This window comes from Artemia franciscana, chromosome 20 (genome assembly GCF_032884065.1).
Source record: "Artemia franciscana chromosome 20, ASM3288406v1, whole genome shotgun sequence".
NCBI lineage: Eukaryota > Metazoa > Arthropoda > Branchiopoda > Anostraca > Artemiidae > Artemia > Artemia franciscana.
Genome location: NC_088882.1, coordinates 11,413,031 through 11,431,118, shown reverse-complemented (window position 1 = coordinate 11,431,118; position 18,088 = coordinate 11,413,031). Strand labels below are relative to the sequence as shown.

At 34.0% G+C, this 18,088-nt stretch overlaps 1 protein-coding gene across 1 annotated transcript in view; it reads left to right on the top strand.

Moving 5' to 3' along the window:
- Positions 1-8,079, top strand: part of LOC136039754 (uncharacterized) — a 53,121-nt gene extending 45,042 nt beyond the window's left edge. Inside the window, exons 4-7 of the mRNA XM_065723604.1 lie at positions 1,524-1,726; positions 2,995-3,285; positions 4,339-4,533; positions 6,857-8,079. Coding sequence (XP_065579676.1) covers positions 1,524-1,726; positions 2,995-3,285; positions 4,339-4,533; positions 6,857-7,081 — 914 coding nt within the window. The 3' untranslated portion in view covers positions 7,082-8,079. The remainder of the gene's footprint in view (positions 1-1,523; positions 1,727-2,994; positions 3,286-4,338; positions 4,534-6,856) is intronic.
- The last annotated feature ends 10,009 nt before the right edge of the window (positions 8,080-18,088 follow it).

Sequence of the window (18,088 nt, the reverse complement as noted above, 5' to 3'; positions counted from 1 at the left end):
AATAGCCCAAGATTTAAAATTTCTAAAATAAAATACAAAAATTCATTTCTGTTTCACCAAAACAGAAAAATTCGGTGGTTTACAAAGAAATTAATAGATATTGTCCCAAAGCACACATTAAAATTATGGAACTTCAAGGAAGGGTGGAGACAAGTCAGGCTGCTCTCCCTCCTGTTTACGTGCCTGATTGCTGCATATTTTCCCTTTGTCTTTCTCATTTTTTTTCTAGCATCGTTATGTAAAAGCAAACTATTGTACAAAGTGAAAACCGCATATACAAAACTTCAAGCTTCTTTTTCTCTTAAGTTTGGGAAAAATCATAGGTGCCGCTGCAATTCACGCTCTTCTTGGTCGGTCCATTGTCATTAATGTATTAGATACGGGTCTGCTTGTACGCTTTTTTTCTGTTATTACAGGTAATATCCTCGTAGGTAACTTGAAGTTAAAGCTTTTCAAGGAAAACAATATTTTAAGTTGGTTTTGCAATCAAACATTGCTATTTTCAATGATTGTTTTATTTCTACTCCCCTTCCTCCTATCATTAGAACTTGTGTTCGTGTTACCATGAATGTCCAAAATTGGTGAATGTCGACATTCATCGGTGAATGTCCGAAATACCCCTGTTTCTCCTTCTTTAGTCAGCTTAGTCAGCTGTAATCAATTTAGTCAGCGTTGTCAGTCAACTTTTCAGTTTTATGTAAGGTTGGATGATGACGGTTACATTAGGGTTTTAACCCATTTCTGAGATATATAGCCTAAGACTTAAACCTTGCATAAGACTAAAAGAACTGATTCGCAAAGCTAATAGAATCCATGCAGAAAAAAAGGAATTTCAGACATTCACCGGTGAATGTCGACCCTAACCAGATTTCGGATATTTACAGTAACATTTATACATCACTCTTTTTCGTCAAACTTTTCCTATTAATTGATTTTAGTCAAAATACAGCATAAATTAACCGTCAAAAATTAAAACGTGTTATACCAATAGTAATATCAAAGGTTAGAGTAAGATGCACAGTATATGGCTAGTGACTATAAGTTGTGAGTACGTGACTTCTGAGATCCGTACAAAGATTTTATATGTCCTGACTCAAAACCCAGGTCTATGTCATCGTTTCCATTTAAAATGCCTCAATTGGGTAATTTTGCCAATTTTTCGCAAAAGTTCAGCCCACCTTACTCGTTCTTTATTGTGTAAATGTTATGTTTTAACCTGGATAATTTGGCAACCATCCACTACAAATAAAGAAATTGCCAACGATATTTAGTCAAAATGGGTGAGACACTAGCCCCTCTTTACGATTGGAAGGAAATTTATCTCAGTTTTTCTGCTTAGCAGTGTGCCAGCGATTTTTTTTCCGCCAATAAATCAGATCATGTGATCTTGCCTTGTAACCGTTTTTGTCAAGAATTTTGTTGTCATAATGTTTCCAGGGGCTGTTGGAAACAGTCATAAAGTTAGTGTGTCGAATGATATGTTTGAGCTTATTTATTTACTAATCCTCCGTATATATTTTCAGGTTTGTGGGGCGGAGCCATGATTATTGTTTGTGGTTTCCTTGGACTGGTGGCTGGGAAAAATCATCGAAGCATGGTTTACATTGTTAGCTTCCTGATCACATCCCTCTTAGAACTAGCAATTGTTGGCCTTGTATTAGTGTTTACAACTACTGGACTAATTAAAGACTATAACACTCCAATGGGGTTCTTTATCGATAAAGAGGTATGTTTGGCAGTTGTCGATTTATATTTAAATTGGATGATAAGTAGTTTATTCTAGTAAATTTTATACCAAAATCTCTTTCAACGTCTATATTAAGAAGAAAACATAAATAAAGAAAGAACTAGAGTTATAGTCAGATCTGGAGGTTCAACTATAGGCTCTTGTCTGAACTGGGCATATACACACAACTTCAATGGAGAGGGCATAAATCTATTAAAATAGCCGAAATAGGTCAATTGTAGGAAATCACAAATCAATGTAAGATTCCTAGGGCAGTGATAGGCAACCAGCCGGCATATATGCCTGCTCTGAACTAAAAGCTGTTTAACGATATTCCTGACTTCAAAGTTCCAAGATCTATAGCCAGTTTTTCACTGAAAGTCCCTTCTTGCTGCTGCACTTGTAGTCGTAAGTTGCGATATATACCTATAATAGGTTGCCAACGGTATCACAGTCTGATTTTAGGCTTATCTTGATGTGTTGCAACCAGGTAAAAGTAGTTAGCCTAACAAAACCCATATTTCTATAGCCTGAGCACTTTCCTGATGGGTAAAGGAGCCCAAACACCTTTGCTCATTACCAGCAGAAGAATTGGTATCGTATAATAAGTGAGGAGGCGGTAGAATGAAGAACCTCTTACCTTCCAATCGAGATCTGCGAGCAGAGACGCCACACTTGAGAGGTGAGTCAGGGCTGACGACCATATACCAACGTTGACAGAAGTCTTTGTCCGTGTTCCTGTCTTGACATTCCACCACCCAGGGATTTCAAGAAGGTTGTGCACTCTTTTAAGCTGAAGAATAAGAATGGAATGCAACAATTTCCGACATAAGGATTTTATAGTATATCTAAGCGTATCCAGTTGTTGCCTAGTTGAGCTAATCTTTTTTTCAAATCCCAAGACTAATATACTTCAAGGGTTACATACTACAGAAGTGCTTCCATATAACAACAAAAGATATCTAGTTGTGCTCAGCTTCTTTTGTTTTGTAGATTCCTGAGTTAAGATACAGTATTCTGAGGGGATTACTGTTTGGAATTCAGAAGCTATTCTTCTAGTAGCTTTTGAATTGTAACGTTGGGGATAGCCTCTTTACCTGTGACACGTGATCATAAAAAAATTATTGTTTAGATCCAATGATCGGTTTCTTAGATATTGATTTGTTGCTCCTTACAGGGGACCCAGAAGTTAAATATTTTTATTCAACCTTTTTTGGATGTTTTTGACTCAACTATTAAATATTATTATTATTTTTTTTACTGAACAGGATAATGGCAAGCCAGTAGAGTTTCTTGGAAAGATCCCACTTCGACAACGTGCAGTAATCGTTAATGCTGTACTTGTGGCACTGGCAACCTTGGAAATATTCCTGGCTCTTGCGTCAGTGGCAATTTGTGCTCGTGAAACCTGCCACTGCTCAAAGATGAACTCGACTCTGATTGGTTCACGCGCTAATTTATTAGAAATTGATACATCTCCTGAGGGTAGAGCTAAAGCCGATAGATTGGCTACCTGGATCAGGCAACAAACATTTTACCAAAACCATCCGAATGTAAAGGTAAGTTGCATTAGTTGCATATTTAAAGTTTTGATTAAGAATTGTGCAAATACTGGATTTTCCATATTGGTTATATGCAACAGGGCTTCTTGAATGATGCTGGGGGGGAGGAGCTCTTTAAGCCAGAGTTGATGAAATTAAGCATCAAAACGTTTCAAGCGAATAAAAGAGCTAATCTTATTTTAAGTCTGAACGCAAACACATATCATCTTCAATAAGAGAGGTCCTGCCTCCGTCTCCGCCTTCATCCTTAACTCTGAATTGTAATTTTTACTTAGTTGATAAATTAATTAATTAATAAAACACTGTCACACAAAGCTAATTATTTATATTAAAAGTTTATTTTTCATTTATATTCTCTTCTTCATTCATTTTTAAATGAGTATAGGCCTATTATGTGACTAAATTTAACTGTGTGTGTAACTAAAAATATAAAATATATATTAACCAGGAAAATTCATTGGGGGAAGCGAAGGAAGAGGGTCGATCCCCCCCCAAGTTCTAGTTGTTTTTTTATTATTTCAAAATAACAATAATATAATTCTTGCCTATCTGTTTATAGGCATATTTATGTAGGTAATCGATATGCGCTGGTAATTTTTTTTTCTTTCCTAGTGTTGTGATTTATATTTGTAGTGGTTTATATTTTTGTTTATTATTTAAAATAAAGTCAAAGTCAAAAGTCTGCTCTTCCCTTTTGTGGGTTTTTGTAGATGGACACCTTGATTTTATCTAACCTGACATGGCTTGATTTATATATACGTTTCTATAGTTTGCCACTTTAAGCTGAATAAAGGAAATAGAGGTTGTATGGCTTCTGTGTAGCTTCAAATTGGTATCTGCATGACTATATCTTCTACTTTTTTTTATCTAAGATGTTGTGTCCCAGTTTAATGTTTGCTCCTCGTGTAGCTACCCGGAGGCATGGTTTTAACAACCTTATAATGCAAATACCAATTTATTATAAAATTAAATGAGTTGGCAAAATTCACCTTGGACTTTATTTCCGGCTATTTTTTTGTTATTATTCTTAATTCATTATTTTGCTTCTAGGCAGTGCCACAAGTGCATACAATATTTGGACCAGCTATGAATTATCCGAGGCGAACCCCATCTACCTATACAGTAGCACCTTCATCACTGCCTCCCTCTTATTTTACCAATTTCGTTCCTCCACGATTTCACCAGCATCATGGCTTCCGTTCATGGCAAGCTAGTGATATGCAGCTGCCACCTGTTGATTATGATGTAAGCATCAATTTATTCGTAACTAGTTTTAATGCTACATATTTGAGCCAAAATCTATTGAAAATCGATGAAACTGCAGACTATTGTAAAATAACAAACTTGTTTCTGAATTTTGAGTTTATTCAGCATCAAAATCTTTTGCATAAATTCAATAATAACCGGTTCAATATTAATATTCCTTTTAAGCATATAGAAAAATTTAAATTTTTGCCGCTACAAAAAAGTTACATTTTGAAAGAAGGCCATGCTAATCATTTATTGTCTGTATTGCTTGAAGTGTTAAATGCAAGGGAGCTGTATTGTGGATAAGGCTGTACCGATCCAAGAATAAATTATATAAAACCTTTTATTATTTGAGAAATCATTAAAACCTTTTATGTTGAGTTTCAAAACAAACTTTATATCATTAATTAATTAAACTTAATTTTAATTAAACTTTAATTTAACTTAATTTTAACTAAATATTCCATAAAAACATTAAAAATCGATTCAATCTAATCTAGAACTATCTAATCTAATATTGGCTGAGAAAAAAACGAGAAAATATTTCAAAAAATCAAATGAGTGTATTTGTCAGCTAGTGGAAAAAAAAATGAAGCGTAAAGACAGAAACAGATATTTTAGCCTTAGTCCTCTGGCATTAGTCCTTAGACCTCCGTCAAGCCGTCCTTAGTGTTCAAAATAAAACAAACAAAAAACAGCAACAACAGAAAAAACACACACACACACACATCCAAGAAAGCTAACCCCTCTAGTGTTTTACACATGGTATCCTTTTTCAAACTCTTTTGTGCATATTTTTTTGTGCATAAAACGCATCACAAACTATCAGAAATATCAGGAACAGAGGAATATTCGTCATAAATATGACATTTTCTCTGCTATAAGACTTAAGACTTTTAATAGCTCGCAGATATTTTCTCTCATATAGTATCTTGATAAGTTATAAGTCTGATTTTAAATCCTCTGAAGGGTCCAGTTTTTTTTGTTTTTTTTTTCATCGTGTCGAATAAGTGGTCATAGAATATTGAGATGGTCCGTAGCGGTAATTTCAGGTTCAAGTGCCCTTTAAAAGTAGCATAACAAATCTTAAGAGATAAATATTCAATTTTTGCTAAATTGTGCCACAGAGCAATTATTTTGGCCTGGCCATAATTCTATAGGGACAAAAAAAGAATAATGTTCACCATGAATGGTCATTACAGACTGTTTATTCAAAAATACTTAAGGTTACATATGCTTAAATATTTGCATATAAAATATTAAGGGCCAAGTTTTTGCGAAAGGTACGTCACAGTATGGAGGAGGTGTATTGACCGTTATGCTCCCGTTAATTTGAAGGAACACATTTGGACTAGACATGCAATCAGACTACTGAAGAGCAGTAATGCCAATTTTTTTAGGGGGGAGGGGTGCATTTGTTCTCTTCTTTAGTTTTCTCCCCTCCTCTAGATTATGAAAAATACCCTTTTGGGAGAATTTACATTAGAAAAGGCCTTTTATTACATGAGGGGACAAACTTGCTCCCCTCAAGATCTTGAAAAATAAAATTTTTCCCTCCCCACCTTTAAATTTCGTGATTTGCTGCCACTGCCCAGAGGTGATAGCTCAACTGTTTTCATAAGAATTTCGAGTGTGAAGCAAAATATTTAATTCAGATGCTTTCGTTTGCCGCAAATGAAGGGGTGAGAGGTATCCAGAGGGGCAAGATTTGTCCGATGAATGTTTCTCCTGAAGATTTCCCAAGAAACGTATCTTTAGCAGCTTTACTTTTTAGAGAATGATTATTATTTTTGAAGTCACATATTATAGGATAGTCTAACTTTAGCGTTAAAAGTGGGAATGGGGAGAGGTTAGTTAAAGTCCTCTTATCCTCATTTTAAAGATAGTATTGAATAAAATACTTAAAAGGGGTAGACTTGAGGTAAAATTGAGAAAACAATTTTTGTTCAAATGAAAGAAAAGAGTAACAAAAAACTTCGAAAGGAATAGAACAGACAATATTCTACATATGAAGGGGGAAATGTCCTCCGAAACATTGATAAGAGTAGGGCTTAAAGAGCAGAACAGGTGAACAAGCGTAACTATCAAAACCGTCAGAAATGGCAGGATATCACCTTTATTGATAGCATGGATAGGATGTCCAAATATGTAAGTGTTCTTGTTTGATGAATTATGAAAGTAAGCATCCATATACAACATTGCTGATGTAAGGGGGTAGGGGTAATCTTAACCCCTTTACTGCACCTTGTTTATTCAATTATCTACCACTAATAAAACCTATACTGTCTCTTTGCTTAATTTATCTTTCTCTTAATTTTAGATTACAAGCCTAAAGGGAAGAAACCAAAAAGTGAAGAAGAAAAGACGAAGGTCAAAACGAATTGAAACACCCACTCAGAGTGATACTCTAAGCCAGACTTATACAGGATTAGACAGAGATATTGCAGAAGAGTTCATTCAGCAAACGATGGACCCATCTAGGTCGTTGGCGATACGAAACATAATTTTAGACAGAGAAAGTGGAATTTCAGATTACGAAGTTTGATATAGCCATGTGATGACCAAAGCCATTCAATAAATATTTTGCTCTTGCTACAAGCTTGGTACCCAGGCAGGCCAGCCACCATTTTTATAAAAGAAAGTGCTTAAACAAAAATGTTCCACCGAATGGAACGTTTTTGATGCCTATACGGAGGAAGAAGTGTCAGATTTTATCCTTATCCTTTGCTGACTCTGAGATAGCCAGCTAGCTTTCCTAGCCTTCAAGTGAGGACTTACAGTAAATTTCCCAGAATGCCTAGCAAAGTTTCAGCTAAAATTTGATCTGGATGAAAGCTCTACAACCGTTTTCTCGAAAAATTTCTTTGATATTCCATAGAAAGTCATAGAGCGAATTAAATATACTCCAGACATCAGTTCACGTACTTGACACCTAAATTTTCATACCTCTGCTTGAAACTCATGATGATTCCTTGGAAAGAAGCCTTCCAAGACCACTATATTGGCTGCTTCAATATTTTTTTGGAGAAAGAGGCTCGTAGCTTAGACACGGAGCATTCTGGGGCCGAAGTATTTAAAGCCTCTCTTAAGAGCATTTCTTCTGTTTTCTAAAAGCAGATTCCACTTCCTTTTTAATATCCTTAATGAAACCGTATGTATTTGTGCTAAAATGAAAGTTAATTTAGGCATATGGAAAGGTATGTGCAAAGTGTAAGAGTCTTTGAATCCCTATACAATTATTGACAGCGCTATATGATTTCATACATTTTCCATATAGTTTGACCATTTCTTTTGAAGTTTTCCTTTGCAATGCTGGACCTCACAAAATTAATTTCTTTATACTTGTCTTTTTTCCGGAGAAGCTTTATGGGTTATATATGATATTCAGTGGTCTTAAGCCCGAAAATTCCAAGTCTCACAAGATCATTTTCAAAAGACTGAGATGCATCCGGTGTAAGTTCATGTGATATTGCATTTTTTTTTGTCTTAATTAACAATTTTTGACGGATGTTATATTTATCATAATAAATGTTTAATTGTTAAGTTATTGTGACTTAATTTAAATAGTGGATCTTATTAGTGGTTTTGCTTGTTTATAGAATGGAAATATTTATTTTGGAGCCCAGGCGACTAAGACACTGATTGGACCCTCTCTGGTAGGTTATAAAGGAATTGTTGAGGAAACACTTTTAGTTCCATAGATGACATACCACATATGGCAGGGTTACGTGGAACAAATACCTAATATCTTCTTAAAGCAGTAGAGATTCCTAAGGGCCTGTATGAAAGCTATTGCTGGCCACCAATTTTCTCTGGCACTGACAAAACGAAATACCCATGCTATATGCTATAAAAAAGTGGAGTATTTTGTGAATGGTAACGGTCATTGAACTGGCTATTTTTTCCTAAGAAAGTACTATTCAGGGGAAATTACTGAAATAATACAAATTAGTTTGGAACTACATCATACATTAAGCACCATATGAGGAATTGCCGCATGGGACTAAGACTGTGTATTTTATTAATTTATCTAAGAACAAAAAAGATATGATATTCTAGCTCAGACGTAGATTGATTATCTTGCATGGTAATGGTACGGTGACCATCATTCCTTGTGACTACTTATTCATAGAGAGAAGAATATGGAATTAAAGTCCTGAATGTAGGCAGTGACGTCAATTCACAAAAGCTTGAGGGGGATGGTTTTTTGAAATCTAGGGAGGAGGATCATTTTCTTAGAAAGCGATTTTCAGTGAAATAAGTAACAAATTAGGTAATAATTAGGTTACTTAGGTAACAAACAATGTCTTGTTCTAATCCTTTAGATTGAGGCAAAACACATTTTTCTTCGTAAGAACATAAATAGCACAGAAAATGGGAGTTTTGCCTCACCTAGATCTCCCCATCAATTTAAATAAATTTCGGTTTATTTTACATTATTTTAACAAATATTGCACATTTTGAACATTTTCCAACCATACATTCAAAATGAAAACAGACCAAATTAAATTTGACCAAATTAAATTTAACCAAATTGAGACCAAATTAAATTTAGTCTCATTTTTATACTTTTTACACAGTGAACACAGGTTCTAACCCCATCTAGATCGCCCCATCAATTTACACCCTTTTTAATTAAGTTCACAACATTTTAAATGAGGGGTTCCAAAATTTTTAAGTTTTTCATCCTGAGCTTTAAGATCAAAACAGGTCTTGTGAAATAAAAATTTGATGAATTTATGGAATAAGAGTTTATTTATATTCTCTTTTTCCCATACTACTCATAAAATGTAATAATTTAATATGATTTAATATTTAGTGGATAGTTCGATATCAATATCTAAGTAATTTATATTATTTTTTTATTCTTATCAGTAACCTTTAGTGGCATACATTTACCTAGTTTTTTAAATTTCTTTTCAAGATCAGCTGCCTTGGAATCAAATAGCTTAGGTGCAAATAGATCAACCATTTCACCATTAAAATCTATAATGATAACGACTTCGTTTCCATATTTAGTTTTAAAACATTTCGTTCCTTTAATCGTGTATTCCATTCCAATGTCTAAATCTTCTTTCTTAATAGTTCAATATATTAATTTTCAATTTCCATTTCGCTTAAATTTTTTTCCATTTATTAGTAAATACTTTTATTTAAAAATCTACTAATCAAAAATAACTTATATATTAACATATAATTTAATAGCAATGACTTCCATGATTGCTTTTCTTTCTAAAAATATAACGTAGTAAATGTTATATGGATAAGTATATACTTGATCCATTAAAAGCTTAATTTGATCCAATAAATGATTGATTTTGATAAATATTCGATTCATGCTTTGAAACATCCAAACAAAATAAAGATACTGTTTTAAATTCATTTTAACTTATAAATGTTCCACTAACAACATTTTTATGTTTATATCCTAACTATACAAATCGTTGATAAGTGTTAGAATAATCTTCATTGAAATGAAGGCGTTAGAATAATCTTCACTAAAAACATGTTTAAAATCTTCTTGTGGATAAATATATCCATTTACTCTCATTTCAATTTTATCAGTGTTTATATGGTCAAATACAATATTGTTTTCCGTATAACTGTTATCTTTTTCAGATTTCTGTAGCACAACAACAATTTTAGTTGTATTAAAGTGTTCACTGACTCTCCTCTATGTTAATTCTTTATCTGTTTTGTTATCACTTTTATATGTAGTGCACGCTTCCCATATTAATTCAAATGAGCTGCCCTTTCCTAATCCAGCTTTTAATTGTTCCACCTTCTTCGTTGATCCACCTTCTAATTGAATCGCTATGGATAAACTGGGATATAATACTGGTAACATCCATCACAAATGCATTACGCCTACTTTGGAATTTTGAGCTCCAGAATTTACAATCATATTGGAAAAATCGTTTCTTTTTAATATAACTTGATGTGTAACACCTCTAAACCACGATTAATATCTTGACAAAATCCAAATAACCGCGATAATGGTAAACACATACTAGCCACGTGGCTTTCTTTTGTTTTATTCAATCTTTTAAATAAACCAATGTTAAAGGTGTTATTTTGATTTGTTGTAATGGTTCAACCACCTACTGCAGTAGGTGTAAAGGTGCTTTCAAACTCATTTTCTGCTTTAGTAGTAGTATTAATTTAGTAGTAGTATTAATTTATTAACCAAAGGAAATAACACAGACAAAATCAATCGGTAGCACACCAAAAGCGTTGCTTGCGAGGGTGTGTTACTAACAAAAAATAGAAGAGAAAAAAAAAAATTGTTAATCTAAAATGAGCAGAAAGGTGAAAGCGTGTACCGAGAAAAAAAAATTTATATAAATAATTCATACACAATCAAACAACATAATATCATGATCCCAAAGCAAAAAAAGAAAACAAAAGAAAAAAACAATAAACAATTATTTTCAATACTAAATCAATCAATCTCAATCTATTTCAAAGGTAGGCCTACCAAGAAACCCCACACGCAGCACGGCCTTAAATTGATTAATGGGCAATTCTTTAATACTTGGAACAAGCTTATTTCATAGCTTAGCCCTTCTATAAATAATTGAAAAAGCAGTCCTACTTGAAACTAGGCGAGGAACCTCAATATCTCCACTTGTTCGAGTTTTATGATCATGAATATTAGACCTATCCCGAAAACTTCCTGTAAAACATTCTGGAACGCACCCATAATGGTACTTATACATAAAAATCAGTGTATAAAAATCACGCAATCCGGCTGCAGGCATTATATTTATCATACTATACACTGACCTGACCAAATCCCGGTTCCCTATTCCACAAAGTGATCTAATGGCATTATTCTGCAGTACGCGGATTGGGCGAAGTATTGAGGGGAATGTCCCAAGCCATACAGACGAGCAATACAAATTATACGGATGAATCAGAGAAAAATATAATAACCGTATAACATTTGAAGGAAATGAATGTTTTAGTTTACGGATAATCCCTAAATTCCGCGATAATATTCTACTTATAGCTTTTACATGGCACTTAAATGATAAAATTTCGTCAATAATAATCCCAAGGTACTTAACGGACTTTGACCGCTTAACAATTCCCTTCGGTGTAGCTATTTCCATAATCCAAGGATAATAATTTGGGGACCGTGAAAAAATAACAAAATTTGACTTATTTATATTTAGGTCAAGGCGGTTTATCTTCAACCAAAGACATGTCATAGTCATTGCTGCATTAATTGTTGAGGTAAGTTGTTGTTCAGTTGAGGCAACACACATCAATGTCGCATCACCAGCAAATAAGGGTGTAGTGATCCTGGTTCCCGAAGGTGCGGGATTCACTATATCCCCTATTCTAGAAGTAGTTGCAACAGCATTTGGCAGATCATTTATGAAAATAAAAAAAAGAGTAGGCCCTAACACCGAACCCTGGGGGATACCATATTTAACAAGACTTTTACTTGAAGAAAATCCATTTATGTGAACATAATGCTCTCTATTTTGGAGATGATCACAAATCAAAGCTAAAGTAGCCCCTCTTAGTCCATAAAATTCACATTTTCGAAGTAGTAATTGGTGGTCAACAGTGTCAAATGCCTTAACCAAATCAAGAAACAGACCCGCTACTCTAAGCTTATTATCAAGAGCTCCATTGATTATCGAAGTTATATATGATAATGCCATCTCTGTGATTCTCCCTTTTCTGAAGCCAAATTGAATTGTCATCATCAGAAGATACTATACGGGAAGATAAATCTACGCCAATATTAGCAAAATGTTTGGAAACAGCATTACATATCTCTTCAGGTTCCTTCGTTGGTAGGCCATTCTGCATTACTACTTCATCGGGAATAATAGAGTTCTCTGTCGATATCACACTTTTAATTATTTTCTATGTTTTTGCAGGGTTACCACAAGTCTCAGTGAATTTATTTACGAAATATTTTTTTTTGCATTTCTCAGTAATTTATTCAGGGCATTTCTATAATTTTTATAAATTCTTAAGCAGATCGGATTATTTCCATTATTTATGGAATTCTTATAAAGTTTATCTCTTTTATTAATACAGTGCAACAAGCTAGGCGACATCCATGGTTTCTTAGGATTATTTTTCCTTGATGACGAACGAACCATTACAACGTTTTTGTCACTAACAAAATTAGTTTATCGTAAAATCTTTGAAAACTCGTATTTATATCATCCGTAAGGTCTATTAAATTATTCCAATCAACTTCTGCAATTGCCTGCTTAAATTTTTGAAGGTTACTCTGGCTAAATACGTGCATTGTACTCTTAGGAATTATTGTTGCTAACTTTTGGGGAATACAGAGATCAAATCTTGTTGAAATCCCAAAATGATCGGATACATCTGTAATAATAACTCTTGGAGCTGAAAAAAACAAATTTGAAAAAATATTGTCAATTAGGTTTGATGATGAGGTGGTTACTCGTGTGCATATATTTATAGTTGGAAATAAACCATAGGACATACAAAGCCGCAAAAAATCCATAGAAACACTCGCATCAAGCTCACTTAGGTCAATATTAAAATCCCCGAGCATCATAAATGGATGTGAACTAGTTGCTAGTTTCTCCAGCTGCTTATCCAAAAGATCCATAAAGATTGGTATGGAGCCAGATGGCGGCCTATACAATATAATAACAAATGCATCTTTAGGTATCAGCCTAAGCTGAAGAATAAATGGTTCAAAGGCCATTTCCTGGTATACTACTAAGTCATTTCTTACCAAAACCTCAATATCGCTTCGAATATATGCACCGTTTCCTCCATGTTGCCGAAACTGTCGATTCCTATTATAAAATTTATATCCTGGTATATTTAAAAGAGCGGAGTTGTGGTCATACAGCCAGGTTTCAGTAAGACCGATGACCTGGAAAACCGAAAGATCACATACTTCATTTAAAAAATTAAACGAAGAATTTAATCCTTGGCAATTAAGATGGAAAACATTGAGGCCTCTCGCATCTCCATAAAAAGGTAAAAGGTAAAGGATACGGCATTAGACTTTACAGTCCGTACCGGCGGTGCTGATCTCCGTTTCTTGGCCCTTCAGCCAGGAAGTGCAATGGGGGGCTGGGGGCCAGCCATCCTGTGCTTTCGCACACCCTTCCTGTTTACCTTCCCCAGATTTCTCCAGGTACCCATTTAGAGCTGGGTCGACTCTGGCTAAGCTTACAAAGTCTCGCCACTGACCCCCGTCCCAAACTGAAGAATTGGGTACGCTCGGATTCGACCATTGCTGTTATTCACTAACCATTGCTGGTTTTTTTTCATGTGTTTATGCACATCGAATTTCGATGAGAAGAGAAATCACCAGTGTAACAGCACCAAAAAAAGGAATGATTAGTTTACGTATTTAATATATGCTATGTTTTACCCGCACCCCCCTGATGTGCAAATATATAGCCCAAATTTGCTTATAAACTATTACAGATTTGTAATGACCCCATATATAGGTCATTTTTTTAGGTCAAAAATTGCTTAAATTTTAATTTGCGGTAGAAGCGATTATCATATTTGTAAAGAGCATAAAAAAAGACATCGAGTGGTATATTTACTTTGTATGAAAGCCAGTAATACTATTAGCACCAATTTTACCACGAACTGTAGGGAGCGACCCGGCTCAATAGTAACCAAAACTCTAAAAAACGGAGTTTTGATACAAATATTTACATCAAAAGAATCATTTTAATGCTGATTTTAAATATGTAAGCTTCATCAAGTTTAGTCTTACCCATGATTAAGTAAAAAGAAACAAGTTTTTTAACTGAAAGTAAGGAGTGACATTAAAACTTAAAACGAACAGAAATTACTTCGTATATGAAAGGGGCTGCTTCCTCATCGACGCCCCGCTCTTCACGCTAAAGTTTGACTCTTTCTCTCAACTCTACTTTTTAAAACAATGAAAAACTTTAGCGTAAAGAGCGGGGCGTTGATGAGGAAGCAGCCCCTTTTATATATTTCATTTCCCAAAGTCACCGGATAAAATTCTGATGTAGTTTTATTCAACATAGATGAAAAGCCTAATAACTATGTCTTTGAGGACGACTTACTCCCCCACTGTCCCCGTGGGAGGGGCTGCAAGTTACAAACTTCGACCAATGTTTACATATAGTAATGGTTATTGAGAAGTGTACCTTCGTTTTCAGGGGAATTTTTTATGGGGGAGGAGGTTACGTAGGGGGATTTTTCCTAGGAGGAATTTGTCATGGGGGAGGATAATTTCCATGAAGGGGGCGCAGAGTCTTCTAGCTTTATTTAAAAACAATGAAAAACCAAATATGAAAAAGTTTTTTCAACTAAAAGTAAGGAGCAACATTAAAACTTAAAATGGACAGAAATTATTACGCATGTAGGGGTGACCTCTTCCTAATGCCTCGCTCTTTACGCTAAAGTATTTTTAGTAATTTCAAATATTTATTTCCATGGCCTTTGGGATTCAGGGGTCATTCTTAAGGAATTGGAACAAAACTTAAGCTTTAGTGTAGAGCGAGGTTGAAAACCCCCTCATATATGTAATAAGAATATACGAATATAGAAGTTCGTTACGTAAGTTAATTTGTAAATTATGTATATTTTATACTTATCAAAACGTTCGTTAAAAATTAAAAGTTTTATGCCTTTTTAAGTAACCGACAAAATGGAGGGCAACTAGGCCTTCTTAATTAATATATAAATTTCATTTAGCCAAAATCAAACATGCATTAATTCAAAAAAATTCAGAAACTAAAAAAAAACAAGTTTGTTTTTACTGAAAATAAGGAGTAGCATTAAAAACTTAAAACGAACAGAAATTACCCCGTATATGAAAGGGGCTGTTCCCTCCTCAATGCCCCGCTCTTTACACTAAAGTGTTTTACTGTTTTAAAAAGTAGAGTTGAGAAAAATAGTCAAACTTTAGCGTAAAGAGCGTGGCGTTGAGGAGGGAACAGCCCCTTTCATATACAGAGTGATTTTTGTTCGTTTTAAATTTAAATGCCGCTCCTTACTTTCAGTTAAAAAACTGTTTTTTTTTTGTTTAATTAAAAGTATAAGCGAACCTAGTTAATCAAAAATTACAAATATGTTCAATACTTCCTTTTTCCCAACATTTACTCAGGTCAAGTTGTTTTCATATTTAAGGGTTTAATCTCTCTGTAATCTGTCAGTTCCAAATTATATTTTCTTCTTTTAAAACCTTTGAAAGTGGATTGGATATGAATATATCTTCTACATATGCAGATAGGTCAGAAATGGAGTTATTGAAAAAAAATAAAGTAGGTATACATTAAATATAATTTTCTGAATAAAAAAAAATATTGAAAAAGAAAATAGGACTTGATCCTTTTCATAATAAAACTTGTAACACAAGTAGATAGGTTAAATCAATTATAGTTTGATGACTGAGTTCGATAGGGAGTTAGAGGGGTAGAGTGCCTCCTCTGGGAGTTTTTATATGGTTCTAGTTTTTACTTCTAATATCTAATCGATACTCCAATAATTCTCCGAGTTCTCTGTAATTAAAAGCTTTCTGTGTGTACTTGCAATGCCTAATAAGCATGAATAAATTCCTATTCTATTGAGGTTTCAAGTTCTTATATGCAAAAATGTTGAATTTGTATTTTTTGCCAGAAAAAAGATCACGGATGTTTGTTTTTTCCCCAGGTATGATCGTATCGAACCAATAGTCCTAGGACATCGGGAGAGGGTTCATTTGAACGGAAATTAAAATTTCTAGCGCACTTTATTATGTGACCAAAAGAATTAGAGCGCAACCAGCCCCCTCATGCGTCCCCTTTTTCTCAAAAATTGTTTGCTCAAAATTTTGAGATAACCATTTGTTGAGCATAGTTGAAAGGTTCCAAGCTATACGCATATATAAGCGGTATTAACCTATACACTTTTTCTATGGTTATCAGTTTTGATAAACAATACAAGGAGATCAAACTTCACTTTGTAAGAGGAACATCAGACATAAAATGACATGCAGTGAGCCCCGCTCCCTTCGAAAATGTATACCCCGGAATCCCCGATTCGCAGAACAGAAACTTTCTATGATTTTTCCAGGAGAAGTTTTTCCAGACTTCCATCTAAAAAATAGAAAAATAACCCTAAAGTTAAGTGTAATTACTGGGACACCAGCAACAATTTTGAAAATGATCCATTTATATGTTTATGAAAAAAATTTTCCCGCCCTCATTAAAATGTGTTTTTCAAGAATAAGTAAAGAGTCAAATTAAACCAAAATGAGCAAAAATAAAATAATTTACCAAGCGTAGAACTACCACAAATAAGCATCAATAAACAAATGAATCTCAAAGCGAACTGAAATTGCAATGAATAACCGAATCAAACTAAAAATACTCAGAAAATAACATGATTAGGCCTTAACACCCCTATACCTATTCAGGCCAGAACATAATTTGTACTTTACTGAAAAAAATCAATATTTTCACTTTAATAACTTCGATAAATAAAAATTATTAAGATTAAAAAAAATAAATGTGAAAATATGTATATTAAACTGACAATACACATTGACTTGTATTTTTCAATAGAGTGCAAATTACGTTCTAGCCTTATGAAGGCATAGGGGTTGTGAGCCTTAATCATGTTAACTTCTGCTCACTTTGAGTCTGACTCGGTCATTTACTGTAGTTTCTGTTCGTTTTGGGTTTGATTTATTTATTGATGCTGATTTGTGGTAGTTTTACTCTCGGAAGATTATTTTATTTTATTTTTGCTAATTCCTGGTTTGATGGAGCTCTTTACTTTCCTTGAAAAAAATAATTTGTGGAAATTTTTTTTTTTTTATTCGGAGAAAATTTTTTCTTTGGATGATTTTTATTAAACAACAAGAACGACGCTTTTAATAATTTGTGAAGGGTGAGACAAATTTTTTCACAAAATATGAAATAAGGTCATTTTCAAAATTTGCACTGATGTCCAGTAATTAAACTAGATCAACTATTAACTATGAGTAAAAATAAAATAGTTTTCATATTTGTTGAAGAAAAAGGTGGGGCTTTGGATGGACAAGAAAAAAATAAAAAGTAAAAGTAAATGTTTCGATTAGATCAGCGATAGCCAATTTTCCCCGAACGGGGGATAAACCCAGGGTACCAGATCTGGAAAATAGGGTGGAAGCGAGGATTTTGCTCTATTCTCCGCATAAAGAGGCAAAAGGCATTTCTCAAATTTTAAAGATTAATTTTTGCTTGGAAAAACAAAACACCAATCTAAAGGTATTTTTTCTCATCTAGGAGCTAATTTTACACCCTTCTCATTAGTGCACCGGCATATAGCATGGAAAAAAAGCAAAATAATTATTCATTACACTCATAAATAGTGTTATAATGCTAGTGATTCTTTGGTTGATTTTGTAATTTTCTTCAGTAATCAAGTGATTTGTGTGCTGATTTAGTGATTTTTTCAATAATCTTATGATTTTTTTCACCGGGTGGGAACCACGAAAGGGCTTTCTAGGGACGGATCTTGGCGTTTACGCCCCCCCCCCCTGGCCCCTTTAAAAATAGGATTTTCTGTATTTGGGAAAAAA